Raw genomic sequence first — 24300 nt, 5'->3', positions numbered from 1 at the left:
CTCGAACCTGCTCCCCATCCTGGATTCCCCATCTCATCATAAACTCAGTCGCCCAAACTAGATGCCTCAGAGTGAACTCTGAATGCCCCTGTCCTATACATCTAAATAAATGTGTTGACAGGGACTGCGGACTGGAAGACAGAAAACTTGGCCTCTCAGTATCCTCGCTCCTCCACACTTCTGTTAATACTGACTGCTTTACCTATTACTCTTTATTTTTCCTTAACAGCACTTATCGCATTTTATAATTTGTATGTTTTTGTGTGGTCATTTGTTTAACGTCTGTCTCTTCCACTACCGTGCACATCGCACAAGGGCGTGTGCCATTGCTCTTTTGCTCGCTGCTGTAGCCCTAGTGCCTAGAACAGCAGACACATATGGGCTCACGGGAAAGATTTCCAGTAGAAAAAGCTAAATAGGGCAAACCATTACGCGAAGTTTTAAAAGGTATCAAATTGATGTATGTTAAATAAAATTATGTGAGAGCTCCTCCCATGATTTTTTTAGCAATTCATAAATAGAATTTTTAAGAGATAACTTTCCACTTAATAATAATTATATAGTTTGGTCACATTTGCAGTGAAGGCAGCATGGTAGAAAGGGAAGAATATGGCGCTGGGATTCAGAGGACCCTGGGTTTGAATGCCGAATCTGCTATTCACCAGGCATGAGAAATTCACTTATGTTCTTCAGGTGTTATTTTTCTCCGAGTTTGATGTTGCATCTATAAAATGGAGAAATCACCTAGTCTTAGGGTTGCCATGAGGATTATATAAAGTAATGTATTACAGTATCAAGCATTATGCTGATAGTAAAAGCTTCATAAATCAATAAATCCCAATTCCTATCCCTTTCTGAGTTGATTTACAGGAAAAGAAGAGCTAACAAGATATGTCTGTCTTGGTGGCTTGAAGAGTCTACTGGTTAAGGCTATTTGAGGATCTTACTGATAGAAAGAAAAAGCTAAACTATGGAATCTCCACTGATCACTCTTTGGAAAATATAGCATTTAGGTATTTACTAGTCCACATCAGCTAGTCAATATCTACTCAGCTATGTTATTTACATTTCAACTTGGACAATTTTTCTTTATAATAATTGCCAACGTCTCACTATCTGTTTCACGTTTATTGATTGTCTCACTAAGGTGTTTCTAATAAAATATAGCTAGTGTTTTATTTTCATATCTGATTATCATACTAGTTTAGAATATTTTTTATTCTGGTTCATTCAGATGAGTCATGAAGGGTACTAAGGATGAGCTAAATAAAGACTATCCTTTTGGAATGGATAAAGAAGCATGATCATTAATTACATAGATTTATACAAAATCTCATTTAATATTTCTTTTAGATGCAATTTAAAATATACCTGCACATTGGTATTTTATTTAGTGAAACAGACTACCGAGTATGTTCAATACAGAAGGCACTGACCCAAAATACTTTCATACATCTAAAACCACTTTTAATCAGACTTTCATGACCACAAACTGTAGGTGGAATGTCTCAATACAGTATGGTTTCTGTTGTACTCAAACCTCAGAATTTAGCACGTTACAACACTCACCATCAAAGAACATATTAGCACAGAAATATCATTAAAACCACTATTTGTGTTTACTTTTAGCTACTCCTCAACTTTTGTGTCACCGAATAGGCTGCTGGATAATGCATACTTATTTAATAATACCTGTCAAAAAAGTCAGTGCATATAGCTTCTTTTCATTAAAACAGCAAACTGAAATGGTGATGACTATATTAAAGCATTTAAGAAAATATCTTCAAAATCTACTCTTCATTGCTCTAAATTTAATTCTGTATTATGTTCATATTCTTCATCGCATATTCAAAATGTATTTTATAGTGCTTTTTCTCATTGTTCATAGTTAGATAAAATTGTTTTTAAGCATTAAGCTTTCTAAAGAGACCTGGGATATTACTCTTCGTTTAAAATATGCCACTCAATGACAAAGATTGCAATTCAGAGCTTTTATACTTAAATATAATAATGTAATGATAACATTTTTCCTAACTTGACAATAGTTTGTAATGGGGACAAGTCCATATTTCTATTTCAATAATATATTTTGAACCTTAGGTGAGATGGAAAACTGTTTTCATGGTAGTTAGGCAAAGAGATGCTCTTTTCCAGTGTTTACATCAATCAGGATGCACCGAGAAGAGAATAAAGCCCATATTATTTAAGTGGGCACCATCATTTGACGTTTAGTTTTCAGAATTAAAGAGACTAAATGTGATTTATACATGGAAAACAAAATTACTTTGTCAACATTGACCATTTTATGTTTTTTTCTTTACCTCTTGAATCTTTAAACAGCCCAAAATGTAATGATGATGTTGTATTAAGATGTTTCAGTTTTACAGTAACCCTGAGTTTTAAATCCTAGCATAAAGGCAGGCATCACATATTTTAGGCTGACAATTATGTTAGAACTTATTAGGTATGAATCGGAAATTGAAATTATAATTTGAAATTGAGAAAAGGAACATTCATTAAATACAGCTCCATACAATTCAGTTACAAAGAAATTAGGAAAATCTATTCACAGAAACATAAAAATAGTTCAAGCAATTTTTACTGAGAATTTTCTACATGCTAAACATCACGCTAAGCAATATTTATTGAGCATTCTACAAGTCAGTCATTTGTGCTAGGTCCTGCAGCTTCTGCTACATATATATCTCCCTTGTTCACCTCTCTTCCTCATGGCTGGAGAAAAAATAATCATTTAATTCTTTAATGCTTAAAAGGAATTCTCTTTATTTGAAACGAAATGCATTACTTGGCTAATAGCATTGTATTTTTAGTCATGTGTAATGATCTGAAATTGTACTTTTATCTAGACTTGGGTGAACTCAGTTTTTATTTCTTGACCAACTTTTTCTCTAGACTGAGCAAGAAAAATAACAGTAGATGTTAACCCAATCAAGATGAGGATGGAATGAGACCTACCATACTGGTTATTTCTTATCTTGTACTCAGTGGAAGCTGACTGTGGCATTACGTCCCTCCCCCTTCCATCTGGCCGCTGGCAGGCTCCCATCGTGCTGCAAGGCTTAGTTAAAATGCCAACTTCTTCTATGAAGCTTTCATTGTCACATTCAGATAAAACTCATTCCTCCCTCGTTGTCGTCCTCTAGAACTTTTACAAGTCTTTATTATGAGACTTATTCTAATATTACAAAGTTGGCTGTTTATAAGTCTGCCTCTCCTGCTGGCTTTGAGTTCCCAGAAGACCCCACCTCAGGCCTCACACAGACTCAGACCAGTGGACACTGAATGAACATTTGCTGAACGAGTCAATTATGAAATGGAAATACTCTATTTTAAAGTCTGAATGTCTCAATATAATTTCCTGCTAAAAGTAGATACTGTTTTTTCCTTGCTTTTTGACAATTTAATCTCTCAAAAATAAAGGGATTTTTAAAAATATATATATACATTTAACATGTTAGTGACAGGAATCTTGAGAGAAAGTAATGATACGTCTTGAAATCTGTAAGAGAAAAGCTAGAGAGCTACAGACTGTGTGGAGATCAATGTATGTGCACATATGCTTTAGTCTTCAAGAAAAAAATATTTTGTAAAGTTCAGAGAAAAGTCTTTATTCCTTACCCGGATGACTCATCATGAAGGATGGAAAAGTCTAAAGATAAAATTTAATTTTACAATCACAGGATACAGAGATAAAGGCAGAAAAGCTAAGAGTCCAAGATGAGTGCACTCGTTGAGCAAAAATTTATGGAACTTTCTAAGGAGTTCAGATTTTCAAAGAACACGTATTTGGCAAAGTACTTGATGAAATCCTCATCACGGTATTATAGATTTGAGACTGGCTGGTAGTAATTTAGATGATTTCAATATAAATTAATTGATCAGTGTTAAGTTTAAGGGAAGGTCTCTAGTAAGGGACCACAGAATTCAGTAACTTTCCTGTCCCAGGGAACATTTTTATCATTGGTTTAGATGAAGATGTAGAAAGCATGCTTCTCAGATCTGCATATAACATAACTCTGAGTGATAACCCAAAAGATGGCAGATTCTCTATGCACAGCTCCCTCTACAGACTAGAAAGCTGGGTCACAAACAACAAGATGAAGCAGAGGTAATTTTAAAGTCTTTGTTTGTATTTTTTAAAAAGTTACACAAGCTCAGGTTGGAGGAAAATTAATGTGATAGCTGATTTTGGAAAAAGAATCTAAAGTTATAGTGTTCCATGGAGGGAATTAACTATCCTAATGATCTTTTTGTTAGTCAGCACTAACTATCTTTGGTACCGTATTCAGTTCTGAGAATTACATCTTAAGAAGACACTGACAAAATTAGAGCATCTATAGGACGGCAAACAGGTTGAGGTAGGATCTAAGAACAACTGTGCATGAGAAAGCATTGAGGGAATCTGGAATGTTTAACCCAGAGAGTAGAGTTAAAAGTGAAATACCAAACACTTTCCAAGATCCGGCCTTCTGACGAGGCAGATGAGTTACTGTATTTTGTTCTGTAGAGCAGAATTAGAAAGGCTTGTTGAGAATCACAGGTTCAAAATAGGAGGAAACCTAGTGATGAGAAGTGTCCAAGAGTGGACCTAGTCTTATGAAGTAGGAAGCAGTTCATTCTGAACAAGTTCGAAGAGAGCTGTGCATCAAGGGAGGTGTAGAAGGTATTCCTGAATTAAGCAGGAAGTTGGACTAGAGGCCTTTAAGACATTTATTCCAGATTTTAGATGTTCGGATTCTATGTCTAGGTAGCACACACTTTTAGGTGAAGGAGAAGATTAAATGGTAATACAGACAAAAGAACCCACTTCTGCAGTGTCATTCTATAGAATATCTTCTATAGAATGTTTTGGTTACTCAATTTCATCAATATAGTATCGTAATCACCTCTAATTTCCATATTCCAAGAAATAAAATGGGTCACTTTCTTTTTGTAGTTAGAAGAGATACAAAAGACTGTAAAGAATGTAAGTAGACAATATTAAATTATGTTCAGTGCTGGAAATGCACAGAAAAATAATTATCCTGATTGATAAAATAGGAAATTCACATTATTAAAATATTTTTAAAGAAGCAGTATATACATCATTAGTAGGGCAGTGTGGCATAGAAGCAAAAACATGGGACTTGAAAATCAAGTCTGAGTTCTGTCATTGATGAGCTGTGTGCCCCTGGGTAAATTATTTTAACTTTCCTGAACCCTAGTTTCTTCACTTATAAAATGGAAGTAATAATAGGCATCTTATAGAATTGTATGAGAGTCAAACTAAGGGACATAATAAAAATGTAAGTGACTTGTTGACTGTGAAACACTACTCGAGGTAGACAGTATCTTTTCTCTGATGCGACAGGCTCAGTCACTCCTTGTTACATACTGTAAAATACTGCTCTCCCATGACCTGCCAACCTGTGTTACCATTATTATGTCTAGATTAGAGTTTCTCTCTCAACTAGACCTCAAGCTTTCCTTGAGAGCCCAGAACATCTCCTATCCATCCCTGCAATCTAAAATCCCAGAACGATACTTGGCTAAATATTTGCTGGATGAATGAATGGATAGATGGATGGAGAAATTGTGCATTTTTTGGCAATCCAAAATGAATAACTAAAAATAAATTTCCATGCATACTCAAATGATGTTAATAGCAAGTTTACCATTGAGAGAAGAAAATTTCACATAGTTATTTTTCTTTTTATTCATGTTAACTTACAGTAAAAACAGACATTTGGTAAAACTGAATTGGAGAAAAATTGGACAGCGTCAAACTTTTTGTGTTGGGTTGTTGGTGAAACTGGAGCATATTTCTCATAATTGTTTTTAGATAAGAGTGTTGACTTTATTTGATAACTTTTTTCTTAGAAGTTCAAGGCCTTTACAATAAGTTATCTCACTATATTTGACAGTATCTCTTTGAAGTTTATTATTTGGCACACTTTATCATCCCCATTTCTCAGACGACACTGTAAACAAAGATATTAACTGCCCTATCCAAGGTTACAAAACTAGTCCCTGGATGAACTGGAAATAGTTCATCCTCTTCACGCAAAATTCATCCTTCTTTCCATTAGTCAGTGTTCCTTCCCTTTTTGGATAACTGTGCACTTCAGGGACTGCTGTCCGCACAGCACAGACCCGTCAAGCATTGACTGAGCAGTATACAGGTACAGCAGGGTCTGTCAGCAACTCTGATGAGTACAAGCAGAGTAGTGGATAACACATTAATTAACGTAAGGACAGTTTTCTAGGTTAAAGTAAAAAAATAATTCTAATGATACTAAGCTGAGAAGAAGTCGGTTTCTAGGTTCTGACAATAAACCAAAGCTCCTTTTGTGTGGCCTCTGTAGCCAACTCTCTCCTCAGACCTCCAGCCATTCCCACTAAGGCCGGTGAGAACCACATGCATCCACTACTGGGCACACATCAGTTCTATATTTATGGATGTTTGTTTAAATTTCACAAAATGAGAAGCACTTCGGTTGGTAGCAAATACAGGTCTGTTTACAGCCAGGATAAAAAGGTGGGCCTCTGATTTACACACCGGCCATGTAAATAACAAGTTCTAAAAACAGAGGACAAGCCCTGTATCATTTCCTACAGGGTGGGGAATGAGGCTGACTACTGTGTATCGGAAAGGACATTAATATGAGTCTCCACGCCACATGCGGGCCTCCTCTACTCGCCCTCCCCATTCCTGCTCCATTCATAAAGTCACCTCAGGAGAACTTTCCTGCCATATTAACTGTGGGAGTCCTCGTACCTTACAGGAAAGAGTTCTGAATAAATGAAACAACGAGACCTTTGGGAACAGCAGCTACTCACATCTATGGGAATAAGTGGGGCCTAACTCTGAACGACTTCAGACGCATTACCAAGGGAAGCAACAATAATTTTATCTATGGGTCCACAATACTACTTCCTTCCACATACCAGAAGACTTTCAGCCTGATCTTAATTGAACTACTTAATGAGTCTGCTCAACGAGTGGAGAAATTTTTACCCTTTTCTTTAACGTATTAAGTAATATTAGTTTCTTTGTTTTAGAATGTATTTGGAACTAAGATACCAGCCAATTCGATTTTCACAGTTTTGAGGTTTTATCATTTTTTTGGTCCAAATAAAGTCATGATTAATACAACCATCATCCTATGAAAATATTTTAGATCCACTCCTCCTCGCCCCCAGCCTAGATAATCTCTCAGTTTCCTCCCGGTTAAGGTAACGGAGTCACTAATGAGGGACAAGATGGACAGTTCACAGACACAATGCACTCTCTAATCCAGAGCCACTAGGTCTTCCTATGTGTTTAAAGGGTTAGGGATGGAGTCAAGAGTCTGCAACGACAATCTCTAATTGAAAAAAAGGGAAATGCCCTCTTAAACGCTCTTTTTCTCCCCCTGGCTTGTTGCTGACAGTAAGTAATGGTACAACTGTTCTAAAGTATTCCTCTTCAATTTTATTTTGTTTAATTCAGTCTGTCATTAGGAAGGCTTGCAAGCTTCAGGCTTGGTGATTACTCTCGGTGGGAGGAAGTCATGCCACTGCAGACTTGTGTTCTAGACAAGCGCTCCTTTATACAATGACGGGGCCTGCCATGGTAAATGAAAGGCTCTTTAAAGAGCAGTGAGGGACTCTTTCAAGCAGACTGCTACCATGTGCTTGTAACCCTCCAGCATAACTTGCGAGGATGAGACAGCAGTGTGTTCTGCTGCAAAGAGGACTATTGTCCTCGTTAGCCTCAAGCAAATTGAGCCGCGTTTCGCTGCAGTGTAGCAGGACTTCCAAAGGGTTTTCAAGCAGTAGTTCCTAAAATTCTGAACACATAAAAGGATTAAAATAGGGGGCTTAGAGTCTGGAATTTAAACTCTATCCTCATCCTAAGTCAACACCCTGAGCCCTAAAATAAAACTTTAAATCTTCCGCATTGCACACTATTTTAAGGAAAAACAATAAACAATGAGTTAGATAACAATTACATAATTGAATGTATATTGATAAATTTGATTGTTTATTAACAAACTCAGAGTCTGTGCTTTAAAACTTAGGGTAGCTGATTTCTGATATATTTGTCCACATAAGGAAAAGGAAGAAGCATGACCTACAATTATTAAACTTATGAGGATTTAAAAGACTTCATTGCGGTCCATTTTTAAGCCTAAGAAAGGTTTGGATTTTAAAGAGAAGACTACAGCACAATACATCTCTAATTTTTTATATGTGCTGTTGAGGGCTGCTTGATTTGTTAAACGGCTGATTTACATTCTAAATCCAGTCTGTAGATGCAGTCACAAAAGAAATACCTCTGTTTCTCTACGCTTCGTATATACAAAATACATAATTTGAATCTGAAAAGAATCAAACAAACCAGATTAATATTTGGGGGGCAAAAACATGTTTACTAGTTTAACAAAGCCAAAATGTACCTAAGGTAAAGGTCAAAGACGACTTCATTCCCTGCTGAGCAAATGCTCAGGAAGCACATTTGTCTACGTTTCCTGTCATAACAGGAAGAGTGTAACTTCTTCCTTTCCACAATGGCTTCAGTTTTACCTCCTAACTCCAATATTTTCTCCCTCAGGGCCTTCCAAATCAATCCTTGCAAGACAGAAGGCAGGAGGCTGTCTCCGTTGTAGTTTCCAAACAGTTACATTTGTTGAAATGTTATTTAAATGTTAGAGATTTCTTAAGCTAAACTGTTCCAACTTAAAATTAAAAGTCAAATTTCCAAACGTTTAGAGTGGTTCTCTTATTCCTATTAGTGGTCCAACATATTCCAAAAGAAACACAAATACATATTCCGTATTATGGAATTTCATTGACTTCAATTTAATCATGTTATTTATTTATTTTTAACCAAAGCCATTATTCTCGGGGTGGGAGGGGAGTTTCCAAATGGTCTTCAATAAGAGCATGTTGGGATGTAAACTTTAAAAATATTTTCACCATAATAATTTTTGAAGGAGCTCATTTTGAATGAATAAAATTACAATGTTAAAGGAAGTCTAGCTGCAAAGAACATGGCTTTTGAAACAATTAGCAACATGTTCTTTAATTTACAGTTTGGAAAAAACGTCTTGGTTTATGTGGTCTAAATAATGTTAATATTTTTGGTGTTGGTTTCTCAGTAATACATTGTCACATATAATTTGTGCATCTGCAAAGCAAAAGGTAACTTGTAGCAAACAGTATGGTGCGTGTACCCATTCAGAGGTGGAAGGTGCCACCCAACGTTAACTTTCTACACAAAATGATCATGATACAATAAACACAAACATTGGCATTTTTCTAAAACACAGTTTTAAGTGGAAATGTTCTGAGATACACAAATTAGAACTGAAAAGACAAAAAAATCTTGAAGCCCTCAGGTTCAAGAAGGAGCTTATTTCTTAACCTAGTGATAGAATTCTAGAGGAGAATAGTTATCTTTTTCCCTATGAAAATTTTGGTTTCTCTTGGATTTCCTATCAAAGGAAAGTTAATGAATAAGTTCGAGCAGTTGAGACACTATCTCTCTGGCATAAAGGAATAGATCTAGCTGATACAAATATAAAATGTCCCACACCATATGAGATGTATAGTAACCATCCGGAACACTGTCGCTATGATTCAACTGTCTAGTGGAGACATCATTTGTGAATTGTTTTCAAATTTCTAGGAATAGAACAGAAATGAATGGCCTGACGTCACATTGTTAAACTACATCTGAGAGCTCTGGCTACTGCTTTCTTTGATTTGGTAAGTCACGAAAGTACACTTTGTGTACTTTCCTTTCTGTTCTATCTTTTTGAGTCTCTTCAATCATCAGTAATTCTACTCTTTGAACAAAAACTTTTCCCCTTGGTGATTTTAAGATTAATCAAAGAAAGATTTAACTTATATTCATGAGGAGCCTTTAAGCAGGCATCCACAGGATACATCAATACATCCTATAATTCAATTCTGAGATGTACTACTGTGTCCTAATATGTTACTATGATACACCCTAATTTTATTTATATAAAGTGAGTTAAATAAAAATTTTAATACAAGTTTAGGGGAGGCGGTCAGCTGTCAAGAAATGATACTGAGGGAAAAAAGGCATAATCATCATCGTTACGAGGTATCTGCAGGTTTATTTTGGATTAGGGATAGAAAAACCAATACTTTTGCACGGATGTAACTTTTTATTCACTTGATTTGAAACAAGGTTCCAGATACTCATTGACTAACATGGATAACTCTTCCATCGTATTTGAAGTACAATTTCCTCTCAAGTAATACATACTTGCTCGATATGCATACAGGCAACTGCCAAGTCTGGAAGTTCTGTGTGTGATGACAAAAGAAAATGGTCTCCTTGGACTACTCTGTTCTTTAACTCACGGTTCAGAATTCGTTACAAAGTTACTGTCTTGAAGCAATTTATTTGTATTTGTAAATTATCCAGTTCCTCACATTTAAAGCGTGGATCTATCTCAATTTCAACAAATCTGGTATGAGGTTAGTAGGTTGTGACCCTCAAGTTTAAAACTCTATGGTAATTAGCCCTTTTACGTACTGATATTCTGAGCATCAACTTGAAGGAACGTTACAGTAAAAATTCCATTGAAATTTTAGCTAAAATTCCAAGAAGAATGTAAAATAGTGGAAACAGCAGAAAGTAAGGAGTAAAATTGGTTTCTTTTTAAGAGAGTCATTTGAGGAAATCAATACATCTCTTTTTTGGTTCAGTTTAGAAAATATCAGATTTAGTTTAAAAACATCAGTATGTAGAAACTGTCAGAGGCTGCATCTACACTCAACTTATTTCTCCAGAGTTTTTTTCCTAAGCCCATTTAAAATAATTTATAAATCATATGCAGAAACTGAGATAAGAACATAAGAGAAAATTCAGAAAATTTAACAGCTATGAACTCTGAATTCTTTTTATTCATAAGGGGATTCTCCTGTTCTATTAACAGGAGAATGTTGCTAATTGTCTTTAATTTGTGCTCCAGTTATTGCACTGATAATTACATGAAATTTTGTTTGCTGGCAAAAACTATTAGTGTGCCAGATCTGATGGAAGGAAAGAACTTAAAACATTTAAAAATCTTTTTCCCTTAACTGACTATATTAGACCCCAACTGTGTTATTCGGCAAATATTTTCCCCTTATAGTTATTCAAATATTCAAATGTCTTTTAATAACAAGTCACACAAATAAATTTGGGTTTACTTCTATCATTTCAAAGTGGGAGAGCTGAAAATTTTAAATACAAACGTACAAGTAAACAGGTTTAGGTTAAGCATGCCTAATTTTTATATATCTTTCTTCTTGATACAACAGATGTAACAGATTTCTAAGTATATTCTGTTTGTAAAAAAGAGTCATACAAAGGCAAAACTCAGTTAAAAATCTGGCTGTTTCAGGAACAAAGTAAATGTAGGAGGGTAAGATGATTGCCTAATTGCTGAAGGCACTTAACGGGTGAAAACAAAAAATGCAGATGAGAGATTCAAGTTGTAGTGTTAGAATAAGCCGGAAGCTGGAAGTGAGAAAAATGGTAATAAGTAGTTCAAAATAATTTGGTCAATAACACACATTTGAAAATAAGTCTCCCAACAGAGAACTTAGGAAAGTACTTTTCCCATCCTTGTCACAGCCCTGCAAATGTGTGATTTTCCTTCCTGTCCACAAGCCACCCTCTGCCATCAGCTGGCTCTTGCTCTGACACGATTCTCTCACCCCCTTGTTAGCTTTCGAAGGCTCCTTTGTGCTCCTGCCCTACTCGGTTCCACTTTTCCTTCCATCTCCCTGATACTCTTAAGGCAAACTCTCTTGAAATGAAGGTTCAGGTACCACTCTTTACTCTGCTACACAGCGCAGGAGTTGCTTTGATGGAAATCCCATTAATATTATAGCAAATGGTTCAAAGAGAGCGAGTCTTAATAGGTAGAGTTAACAGTACATTTACTGAGCACTCATTATATGGTAGGTGCTTCACATTTATCCCCTGATCTAATTATTTCGATGACCTAATGAGGTGGGTACTATTTTTCAATTCTCACTCTACTGATGAGGGAACTGGAGAGGCTCAAACAGGTGAAGTCACTTGCTGGAGGGTCATAGGTAGCAGACCTGGGACCAGGACTAGGTTTGTGTGTCTTTAAAAACCATGCTCTTCATCACTAGATTATTCTGGATGCAGTATGATGTAATTGGGAAAAGCAATGACATAAAACCATACTCTTAGCCATTGTATTATACAGGAAACAGCATGACATAATTGAGAAAAGCGTGTTTTAAAGATTTGGTTTCAAATCTTGGCCACCTCCTACTGTTAACTATCTGACTTCAAGGCTTTGCATTGTCCAGGCCCTCCCAGCATCTAATCTTTTCTTTCATCTCTTTAAAGTCATACACACCAGACTCAAGTTCCACAGCTTTCCTGTGGCTCCTTAGCAAGCTCCTTCCTTTCTAAAGGCACTTTGCAAATACTGTTCCCTCTGGAATGTTGTCACCTGCCAAAGTCTGACTCTTCTTTTAGCTCCCATCGTTTAGCATTTCCTCAGAGAGGCCTTTCTTCGATCCCTAAGCTAAATAAAGCCCCTCCTGTTACTCTTTCCTAGTACTTTGATAGTTTCATTCATAGCACATACGAACAAAATTTTTATTATATATTTGCATGTCTGATTCATCCCACTAGGCCAGGGGTCCACAAACTATGCCCACAGGCCAAATCCAGCCTGTCCCCTATTTTTGTCAGTAAAGTTTTATTCAAACACAGACACGTTCATTCATTTACTCATTGCCCATAGCTGCTTTCACCACTAGGGCAGAGTCAAGTAGTTGAGAAAAAGCCCGTATGGTTCACAAGGCCAAAAATATTTGCTATCTGGCCCTTTACAGAAGAAGTTTGCTGACTTCTGTGGCAGACAATAAGCTGGATGAGATTCTTCTTGTTTACCACTGAGTACTTAATATTAGGCACACTGCAATCTAATGATATTTGTTGATTTAACAAATAAATAAATAAATATTTGGTTGTAAATGGGTTTAATAATGATTAAATGGAATAACATATATGGAATTCTTGGTACATGCAGCCAATTTTATTAAGCTATCTGAAAATTTCTGTAAGACAAATTGACAATTCACGATTTTATCCATTTTTACATATTAGCTTAAGAAATCCATCTTGTTTATGTTAGACATTGAGAAACAAGTAGTTTTCATATACTTGGAAACTCTGGAAAATTTTAAAAAATAAAACTAGCTGTTACCTTTTGTCCTCCTCTAAACTATTTTATGTATCCAACTGCAGTTTCTGAATTTTAGCTGTTCCCTATTTCCATTATGAAAGATCAAGCAAGGACAAAATTCAATTTAAACAGTTAGCTGCTCTGTTTTCCAACAGTTTTATTTCTTAGTGATATACAACTTATCACATCAGCTCTGTAATATTTCATTTCACACTTTCAGTCACTCTTTCTTATTCTGTAAAAACACACCTTGTTCTCTGTATAGCCAAATAAACACCTGCCCTAGCAGAGCAGGCTTTTACTACTTTTAAGAAAAGATGACAGTGAACCATTGTGTGAGGTTCTGTTAGGGAGTCTACAGTGGGGGAAGCTTCAAAACAGGCAAAGGAGTTAAGATTTTCTTTGTGACATGTGAACACACAGTTTAAAGGAAGCCCAGGTAAGGGGAGTCTCCGCACTTGGTGTGATATGCTGGTGTATATTTGCTGGTGTGGACTATCAGAAGTGACTTACATCTTTTAGGCCCTCTCCGAATGGCTCTATGACCACTCTCCTAGTAGGCGAGAGGCACGCATGACAACCATTTATAAGTAAGATGGCTGTTTAAGATTGTCAATAGCCATCCAAAATAATCACTGAAATATATAGCAAAACACGGCAGTTTTCAATTTCATTAATTCCATGTAGGAGTATTGAATTAAAGGGCCTACTCTACCTAAAGACTGAGAAAAAACTAAATAGATCCTAAATCCTATAAGATAAAAAAAATCAAGGAATTCATCTTTAGGATTAAAATAATAAGATAAATTGAGCTAAATTTAAATCATTTTTCTTCTCGTAAAGTTATTATGACTTCTAACATGGGTGAGAGTAACAGCAATTGTAGATGCAACTCTATTTAGATTAAGAAAAGATATTCAATTATTAGCTCAAAAGTATGGTGTTAAAATTCTTGTATCCCTGTGTGAGTTTTATGTTCCTTTATAAAGCATAACGAAAACTCATGACTTCAACCCGCAAAAATTTTCTTCTCTCTTTATAAGGAAAAGGAAGATACAATGTATTTCATGAACCTAAAAGTTACCTGGTATCATTAATGAAGTGTAGATGCTAATTCATATAATTTTTGACTGCACCCAAAATAGATTCTAGTCCAAATCACAGGGTCTAAACAGTCAATGGTACATGACGTTCAATATTTCAGTCTTAATTTCAATTTCAAGCTATAAACCAATTAAAAAATACTGTGGTTTTATCTTGACAGAATTATTGCTTTTTGGCTTGACCCATAGCAATAAACAATGTGTAGGAAAACACTGAAGGAATCCATCATAAATCTCAGCATTATTCATCCTTTAGCTCAGTTTTCAGACAAAAATAGTTCAAGTCATATGTACCTTAAATATAACAATTTAAGGGAGTCTAAACATGAAAATCTAAAAAGTTTCTTTACTTCCTAATGGTATATTGGCTTTGACTGCATAAACAATTACTTCTATTCGTTACAGTTTACACCCGTAGCAACATAAAGTTTTAAACCACGAATCAGTTGTAGTCTCACTTGCAGGTCCAAGAAGATAGAAAAGGACAATAGAGGAGGGAGGGTGTCTTTATTTGGGGGATATTACAGTCTAGGGGCATCTCCAAGGATGTCCTCTTAGCTTTCCCCACTATAAATGGGCAATAGGCAAAACGCTCTTCTTTCCCACGGTCCAGGAATGCCTGTTTTGTAGGTTCCACTATCCATTTGCAATGGTTGGGATCTGGCAGTACTGTAAATTCTCCCAGGAACCGTTATTGGATACTTAACATTAGAACGCATACAAACCACCCAGCTATCCTTACATGGTCTAACTAAATCTACTCTCTCCAAGAGTGAAGAAAAATACAGTCAAATCACAGACATTGATGATATGCAGGTCTTTGTTGAATAGAGCATTTGGACGTATAACGCCTTTAGAATAGATTAAATGTATCAAACAAATACTATCATTGGTGTTCTAGAAAAAACATTATAACATCATCTGCCTCAATATTTAGAAAATTCAGGGTTTAAAGAAAACGGTGTGAATTAACTAATAGTTTTTTCCTATGAGTTTTAAGTTACTAATATTTTGTGTGAATGTTTTCTTTGTTGTTGTTTAGCACAATGTTAAATATTTTGGATGTATTTCAAAGTCTCTGATTATGAACAGAATGAAAGCCATTTTTATACAGGATATTTAGACTACATTATAAACCTTTCAATGGATGACCACAAAAGGTCTCGTTCCCATGAATATAAGAATATCTTTGTTTGATGATGCGTGCAATGTAGCAATGTTATGCTTATTAACTCTTAATTATTAAGCTATTCATGTTACACAAGCACAGCTCCCATTTAAAATTCATGTTCAAGTAAAAAGTGAATAATCATGAATGTATGAACGCTATTTCTAACAGATAAGGTGATTTTTTCCCCCTTTACATATAAGAGACTATTAACACTTAAATTGGCCACATTTAATTCACTCAAACTTCTCTTAATGAATGTTTGTACATTCAAAACGTTTTCAGTACCCTTAACATATCTGGTGAGAATGTCATAAATAGCCCATGCAAATAATGATACCAAAAAAAGTTTACCCCACTCACCTGTCTGTTACGTTCATCCATAATCCTTGTAATCTGAATCTTTTTTCTCCCCATAGTCCCCGTTTTTCTTCTCTCTCTCGTCCCTGAAATTATGTATTTTTTCCTTCCTTTTCTTTCTCTTTCCTGTTTCCTCCAAACAAATCTCCTTCTTCAGCACTTGCGCGGCTCAGTTCCCAAATTCCTGCATTCGTTCCTGCTGAAAAGAAAGAAAAATTAAATACCACTTCAACAGCAAGCCAGTTTCATAAGAACTGCCATATTCTAATTTTTAAAAAATAAAACCATATGGAAGCAAGCCAATCAAATGAATGAAAGTAAGCATTTATTAAAAGTACACATCCCACGCAGGAGCATATCAAGTTGGAATGGTTTGTTTTTACAATTAAAATAATCTCATAAGTAACTCAACAGTCATTTAAATGAAGAAAACTATGCTTTAAAGTCCAACACTTGAAATGTGTCTTTTGCAAAGAGTTTCTGAATATTTTTTAATGAAATTAGGTGACTATTTTCACCCTTCTGTTATGAAAAATTACCTAAATCAGAGAGTTAATGAACCTTTATGTACCTGTGTATGCTAAGTAGGGCAGCTAATTCATTTCTGAAGGAAAACAATCTCATGTTTTGACAGCAGAGGTGATAATGTCCCTCGTTATGCAAATAGGATGGACTATTAGGAAAGTGCTATTTGATAGATGTAAATGACAACTAATTTAAATCTAAATCCTTTAATCTTATTTTTCAAAAGTCACTGCTATGAGAACACTATAAAAATAATATGGGATATTTAATCTTACATAACAAGGAGCTATCAGGAGTGAGGTTGTCTTTTCCTTTTGAAAGCCTTTTAGCGCTCTCTCGAATACAAGAAATCAAAAAAGATAATCATTCATAGAAAAGAAAGAAATGGTGCTAAAATTGAAGGATTATTCCATTTATAACTACACTTTTTATAATAAGCCATCAGTCCTCTAAATTTAAATATTTTAAAAAGACATATCTCTTTGGGCAGTAAGATACAAAATTATAGAAGCTTGCTATTATATACTGGAAATCTTTAGGTGATGAATTAAAACTAAAGAAATGATCATCAATAATATAAGATCAACCCAGAGAACCTAGAGTATTAAGAGTATATGTTTTACTTTGTTTAAAACTATATCTGAAAATATTTGAACGTAATCAAAGTGAAGTGCTGTGAAATGTGGAAGTTAACAAAAAGCATCCCACAACGGCTTCTTGATTTGCAAGCAACAGCTTCAATTATTCTATTCTGTCTTATGTCAAAGAATGCAACCACTTTACACACTGCTCAGAATTTCCCTGTTTATTTTAGTTGGTGTCTGACAACCAACCTGATAAATTCCCACATGCATTATGTAACGCTAAGCCAATGTCCTGGCTATTTAATAGATTGTTTGGCTCCAAGTCAAAGTTATTGGAACAGGAAAGCTGTTATACACTTGGTCTGATCATCAGCTATCTTCTGATTTCTTTAATTTAATTTCTAAATTCTTTATCACCTTGAGTACATTTTTTTAAAATTTAAGTTTTCTGTGATTATCTAATTGCAGAAGCTATTATGATATAATTAGTTCCGGTGGATTAAGCGCTGCTTAAATACTAAGACCATCCATTCTCTTATGCCCAATGCCTTTCTGTTAAACTGCAGCTCAGTTCTGCCTCTGAGAATAAATAGGTTGAGTAACATCACCACCACACAGCGCTCATCAAGAACTATTACTCCCGCGGTAATTTTAAATGTTGGAAGTAGTTCAAAAGTTTTAAAGAGTTACAGAGATAACACACATTTGACAAAGACATAGGAAAAAATTAGCTATCATAAGATATATTAAAATCACATTAAAATATGAAAAACCCACAAAGCACAACTGCATCATGTATTCACTATTGCCAAACACTGTCCATCTATCTATTTTTAGAAATGGTCTTAAATATCACTCGACTGGGCAACTTTCCTGTGTTTCCTATAGTCTTACCTTAGAAGCAAGCAGCACGCTGGAACGGTATTTCCCATGAATGTGCAAGACCCCAAAGAGACAAACAGGCTTCCTCTATCGCAGAAAAGCCAACCCAGGAATCCACAGCAAATGCATATGGGACAATTTCCTTTCTTTCATTTAGCTGAGGCCAGTGGCACTATCGGCTTACAGGACTGTGCCTGCCTAAGCGCTTACTCACTTCAAGGTGGAAGGTCAGGGTGAACAGATTAGAGTGTGGTGACAAGGCGGAGAAGACGAGAACTTCTACAGATCCTGATTTCAAAATACAAACAACCAAACATGTAGAGAAACATCCCTGGAGAAAAGTCTCAGAAAGACAGAGAGAGTTCCTGATGACCCAAACTTAGCAGAGTTCCTTCGTATCACCACCCCGTATTTCACAACTGAGAAATGAGAGACACTTTTTTAAAAAAGCAAAGATTTTTAAAATTCTTAAACATGAATTTAAAAGGAATTTATATGTATATATCAAATATACATATAAAACAGCTGATTAAAAAGCCACTGAATATATTTTCCTTTTTGAAATATGCAAGGTAATGTTGAGAGAAGTAAGTTTAAACTTCAACAAAATGGAAATATTTTCTCGTTTTCCATAAAAATGAATATTTCTTGAAGTGTTGCCTTTTGTACATCTCTAAAACGCAAAATTTGATATTGTTAAGTATATATGCAGAGTAGTATGTCGCGGTGATGTGACTGTTTTCATGAAGTAAAATGTCATGAAACATGTGGCTTAGAATATTTGATTATGGGCCACCACATTTCAAGGCTGTCAGTAAAAATTCAGAGTTAGGAAGGTCAACAGTAGCTCAGTAGTTGTTTTCTTAGCACAAGTGTTTCTCTAACCTGATTTTTATGCAAAAATTATATTGTAATGTCAGTTTCAAGTATTAATTTGTAGGAGGCCTAGTGAGGCTGAAAAAGAGACTATATAACTTTAGTAATCTGGCAAATTGTCTTGTACGTATATGAAGAAAAGAATATAATAGCTAAACTACACGTAGTAGAATTTCAAGTTACACAGAGAACTTGCATTATGTACCATCCACCATAAGCTTAAAATAATTCCCGCAGCCTCGCTGCGACTTCTTTCCACATGAGAGAAGCGTTCTTGGAAAATGACAGACTTACACAGAAACAATCAGTAATTAAAAAAATAAAAAAAGAAAGAAAGAAAAAGAAATGCTCTCCGATAGTTACACTCTATAGAGTTACCGACTCCTGCACTAGTTTTCCTTTTTGCCAAGCTAAATAGAAGAAAAATAAAATCAGGCTGCTTACTAAAAAGGGGAACTTCATTATGGCAGGCTTCTGTTCACTGTGAGTTTGGCATAAGCAGACAGATGAAGGCAAAGTGGTTTGAGACCCAAGCAGAGAAGAATGTCTTGTGGACAGATGCTAAAGTGCCTGCTCCCACCCCGGCTCTCTCATCTACAAACTAGCTCCCTTGAGTGACACACACCTCCCCCCTCCCGTCCCCCTCTTCCCTCCCTCACTCTTTCTTGCTCTCTTTCCTCCCTCTCTCCCTCCTCCAAATCCCTCCCAGTAACACAGAAGAATCTTGACAGAATGGCAGGAAACACGCACAGACTGGTCAGGGAAGGATATGATGTCAGCAACCACGAACAATAAAAGGTGTAAAGGTGCTTCCTTCCCTAAACTGTTCCAGAAGTGTAAAATGGGAACCAAAACTCTTCACTTCCTTCTCTGGGCAGAACTGTCTGAGTGTGCTGTGCCGTACGCCCCACACAGAGAGGCCTTTGGGAGGTTCAGATAAGGGACAATGAGAGAAATCCAGACGTGGGGACAAAATTTTTCATTTCTATTTTTAAAACACCTGAGAAAAATCCGCTTCAGCTCGAGATTACTGTTTTGCATGATTGTTTTAAGAAACAAAAATAAGTAAACAAGTTCACTTTGGCGAAGGAGGAGATACAGTGCAATTACCATTTACCATGCCTCACAGAAATCATCTGACGTGGTCAATGCAGCCATATCATTTTCATTTACCCTTCAAGGCAAATGAATTCTACACAGGCAATGAGACAAATGGATAAATTAAAATTTTGGTAAAAAAAGAATTACAGAACTGTCCAAAAAAATCAATGGTGGTTGGTAAAACACACTGATTATTTCTTTGCCCCTCATAGTTTAAAAAAAGATATACTGGATCGAGGGGAAATAGATTCCTATGTTATTGAAGCTCTCAAAGTTCTTTAAAAAAGTTAAGACTAAGAACCAAAGTAACTAACATAAACTTTCAGTATATAGTGAAACTATTTATTTTAATCTCATCACTATTAGGTTCTTTCTAACATGGAAATGGCAGTCTACCATGAGGTTTCTGTAGGAAGAAAACCACTTATCAAGTGGATCTGAGTCATCTTCAGATTTCAATCATCTTCCCACAACACTTTGATTTAGAAATTAAACATAACCTTCAGTTACGTGTTTTGATCTCAGAGTGAGACTGCCATGCCACATTAAAAGATGTGGGAAGAAATTAATTCTCTTCTGCTAAACTGATCTTTGCAAAGCACGTATTTTGCTACAATCAGCACAACGCAGTTGCTTAAATAAAAACAGCTTATGAATAATGATAAAACATTAAAATATGTGATGTCAATTTGCAAAGAAAGAATTCTGGTTTTCTTTTACCCATAGTAGCAAATAACTTCTTCGTTGACTCACATTTTCACTAACACCAGCATCTTCATATGAGGTTCTGTAAAAACTCAAGACTGAAAACCAAGCATACTATATCACATAAGAAATTATACTGTTAAATAAACACACGCTGGATACTCAGTAAGGGACAAAAATGATCAAAAGCCCAGTTGCTGCATGCCTGGTTTTAATAATTCAAACAATTAAGCGATTCATTATTATTTTAAGTGGAAAACTTTGCTCATTATTGTGCATCTAGATACATTTAACTTTCTACTTTATGATATATTTGAAAGATATATGAGGCATGTAATTATATTTTGGTTAAAAGGAACAAGTAGAACTTTTATTTTTTTCTCCTCTAAGAGGTGTTCCGAACTTCAAAAGATATAATAATTATTATTATTCTTATTGTTACGTGACTATATGATGTCTAAGAGCTGGAGAATATTTCCTTGGTCCTGAAAGTCACTCCATTTCTAAGCTTATCATGTATTCTACGGAATGCTATCTTGCCCTAGCTATGAATGCAAGCTGCGTTCATTTTAAAGGCAAATGGCCAACATTCATCCTCATAAGAGTAATAAAGGCCATTCTTTCCCACTGGATAAATAGCATCATGACAAACACAAAGTTATCTTCTCAATTTATTCCAATTTTGTGTCAATATGATGCATTTTGTGTCGTCTTCAAGTCTCAGTCACATAATATCACTCATACAAATAATAAAGAATGTCGACTGTCTTTCAGTCCCTCACACTTGCCATGCTCCTTCCTACCACAGGGCCTTTGCGTACGCAATTCCTTCTGCTTGGAATGCACCTCCTTTGCCTCTGTGCCTCCTTGACTTCTTCCCTTCCTTCTGTCTCAGCTCCAGTTTCACCTCCTCAGGAAGTACTCCATGTTTTCCTGATCACATCAAATTCCCCTAGGAGGGTCACAGCACCGTGCCCTCCCTGTAGCACTTGTCAAAACTGAAATTGCGAGTCCACCTGCCTTCCTCGACATCTGTGTGCCAAGTCTGTTGTGTCTCACTTTTGTATTCCCAGTATCTACCCCAGTGCCAGGCATACGGTAGGAGCCAATAACTCTTAGCTGATTAATCATTTATTAAATTTTTCTTTCTCAGGTGAGTATTTTCTTCAGTTGCTATTTTTAATGACTACTACTAAGAACATTTTCACATTTTTATTTATACAGAAGCAGACTGATAGCCTCACTTAATCCTTAATTATATTTATTAGCATCTCATATATGGAACAAGGATAATTTATAATGAGAAATGGAAGCTGAATGAATTTTGGAGTCAGGAAGCTCAGGGTCTGAGCTCTAGTTTGGTACCCAGAAGCTGAGTGACTACAGATTGATGATTTAATGCCTTGCCCTACAAAAAGTTGGGAACATACTTCTCATTTGCAGGATGGTTATGATCATTGAAAGTGGTACTATACGTGAAGTGCTGGGTACACAGTGGTATTGGGAACATGGCCTACTACCTGTCAGACGGCTTCAGTTTTGAGGGATAAACTGAAAGTCACATCACACAGTAAGACTATCAAGTGAACTGTAGTCCTCACATAAACCAGGAAGACCTGAATTTGCAAAGCCGAAGACGAGCAACTTCTAACAGGTGATGCTTCATTTATCCTTTAACAATAATCATTATAAAAGGAAAAAATTTACAGTGTTATAAAAATTAAGAAGCTTTCCTTAAGTATCAGTCACGGAACAGCTTCAGGCTGCGAAAGTAGAAATAACTAGGGAAATACATCAATTTTCCCAATGACCACGGCTGCTGAAAACTCTAGTTAATGCTTCTAGTCCTACTTTAATATCTTTCCCCAAGGACAAAAGGAGATGAAATGTATGTCAGAAATATAATAAGGCTAAGAAGGAACTCGTTTTGAAAACCCCTGCAATTAATTTAATAAGTGGGCCTAACCTGCCATTATCACTGACACAAATCATTTTATTTACACAGCTCTAGAATTTAGGAGACACATACCTTTAAACAACTGTATTGCATTGTAAACAATTTAATAACATGAGGGACGCACAGCTTCCCTGTCTTGGTGGTCCATGGTACATTTTGCTTGGACCTTTTTTTCACACTGCCGCTTAAACAGCATTCTCTATTCTCCATGCCAAAATACACTCCAAGTGGTCTAAATATGTCAAGAGCCTCATGCTAGTCAATCAAACCACTGTTTATAGTCTTTCTGCATCATATTCAATAATTAATTCAGGGTTCTATCATGTCTCCGTTTTCCTAACTTTTCACAACAGTGCAGCCACCACGTTTTCTTCCAAAGGTCACTTAGTGACGTGGCAGGACTTACCACAAAGGTAAATCCTGCTCTGTCTTCCTCACAAAGCAACAGCTACTATTTAGCATAACCGAGCGGGCTCTGTTCCCCAGCTGTAACCTCTCAATAAACACATGCAGCTGGATTTTTGTTGCTGTTATTGAACAAAGCAAGTTAAGCACTATACAACAGCAATGTCAGGTCAACAGAACCGTCAGCCTTCAAAGCAAGTGAGGCTTGAAGTGGGAGATGCTGCTACTATATGTTTTCATCTTATTATGACAAAAATCTAAATTCCCAGGCATCTCATGGTCCTATCAGGAAAAAAACTATGTTCACTATTTTCTTAATCTTTTATATATCATGTTTCACTGTTAAAATGGAAATTTCTACAATTTTTTTTTTCAAAAGCCGTATGTAATGGACACAGTTTTCAGCCTTACTAATACCTGTGGGGGGGGGGGGTGTGTGCAGAGAGAACATTTTCCACAAAACTGCAGCAAATGGAAAAAACACACTTTAATCTTTCATAATGTGTAGATAAAGCAATAAAAGTACACTTTAAGATGCCTAAGTAGTCCTGAGTATTATCACCTGTAAATAATCACAATATTATTAAGATTGTGATAGGAATGATTAAAAGGACATTCTAAGTAAAAGCTTTGTTTTATTCTGTATTCAAATATGATGTTAAATGATTGAAAATTATGTCCTTGAAAATAACTTGCCTCTGTTGCTATTTACTCTCCCAATTTATTTAACATTTAAAGATGACCTTGAAATGGGAAGAAATACTATTGTCCTTCTGCCAACATTTTTGTTGTACATTAGGAGAATATGCTTGATAAATCATCTGCTATTTATATTGAATGTCATTTATTTTTGTCTCTAAACATTAGAAATTTTACATAAAAATTTCCATGATGGTATACATAATATTCAAAATATCATAATAATATCTCTCAAAATCCAGATATTTGATATTGCTATTACATGCAGCTCACCATGGAACCCAGTGATTCATCAATTTTTCTATTTCTCTTCATCTCTTTTACAGCATCCTAATCAACCTAATTAAGGCTTTGTTCATCTGAAACCTCTGATGACAATTTGTTTAACTCTATCCCACTGCGGTCTTCTTATACGGAGAATTAAATCTGATCTTCTGACAGCAATCATTAAACCATCCCAACTGGCCCCAATTAAGCCACATGGCTCACGGGCTTCCATACAGTCAAGTGCCAAGTTCTCTGTTTCATTTACACATCATTCTTTACCTTGGTTTATTTTCTTAAAGCCAATTAAGTGTGTGTCTTATCGAGTGGAACTAAACTTGCTTGTGTACAGTCACTGAAGACACACTGCATCAACGGACTTCGCAGTCACCTGAAATATCACGCAGGACTGCTGAAGCCCTTCTCTCTA

General features: G+C 35.8%; 1 protein-coding gene across 50 annotated transcripts in view; it reads right to left on the bottom strand.

The window, feature by feature from the left end:
• Positions 1-24300, bottom strand: part of MEF2C (myocyte enhancer factor 2C) — a 164543-nt gene that overhangs the window by 75851 nt on the left and 64392 nt on the right. For 23 of the 50 annotated variants that reach the window (XM_070569730.1, XM_070569746.1, XM_070569731.1 and 20 more), the window contains one exon: positions 15876-16071. In XM_070569730.1, coding sequence (XP_070425831.1) covers positions 15876-15929 — 54 coding nt within the window. In that variant the 5' untranslated portion in view covers positions 15930-16071. Of the gene's footprint in view, positions 1-15875; positions 16072-17875; positions 18152-19183; positions 19453-24300 lie in introns of those variants that run through there. The other 27 variants (XM_070569732.1, XM_070569748.1, XM_070569698.1 and 24 more) reach the window with 7 other exon arrangements.

The sequence above is a fragment of the Equus przewalskii genome, chromosome 13, assembly GCF_037783145.1.
Source record: "Equus przewalskii isolate Varuska chromosome 13, EquPr2, whole genome shotgun sequence".
NCBI lineage: Eukaryota > Metazoa > Chordata > Mammalia > Perissodactyla > Equidae > Equus > Equus przewalskii.
This window is presented reverse-complemented; position numbering and strand designations above follow the sequence as displayed.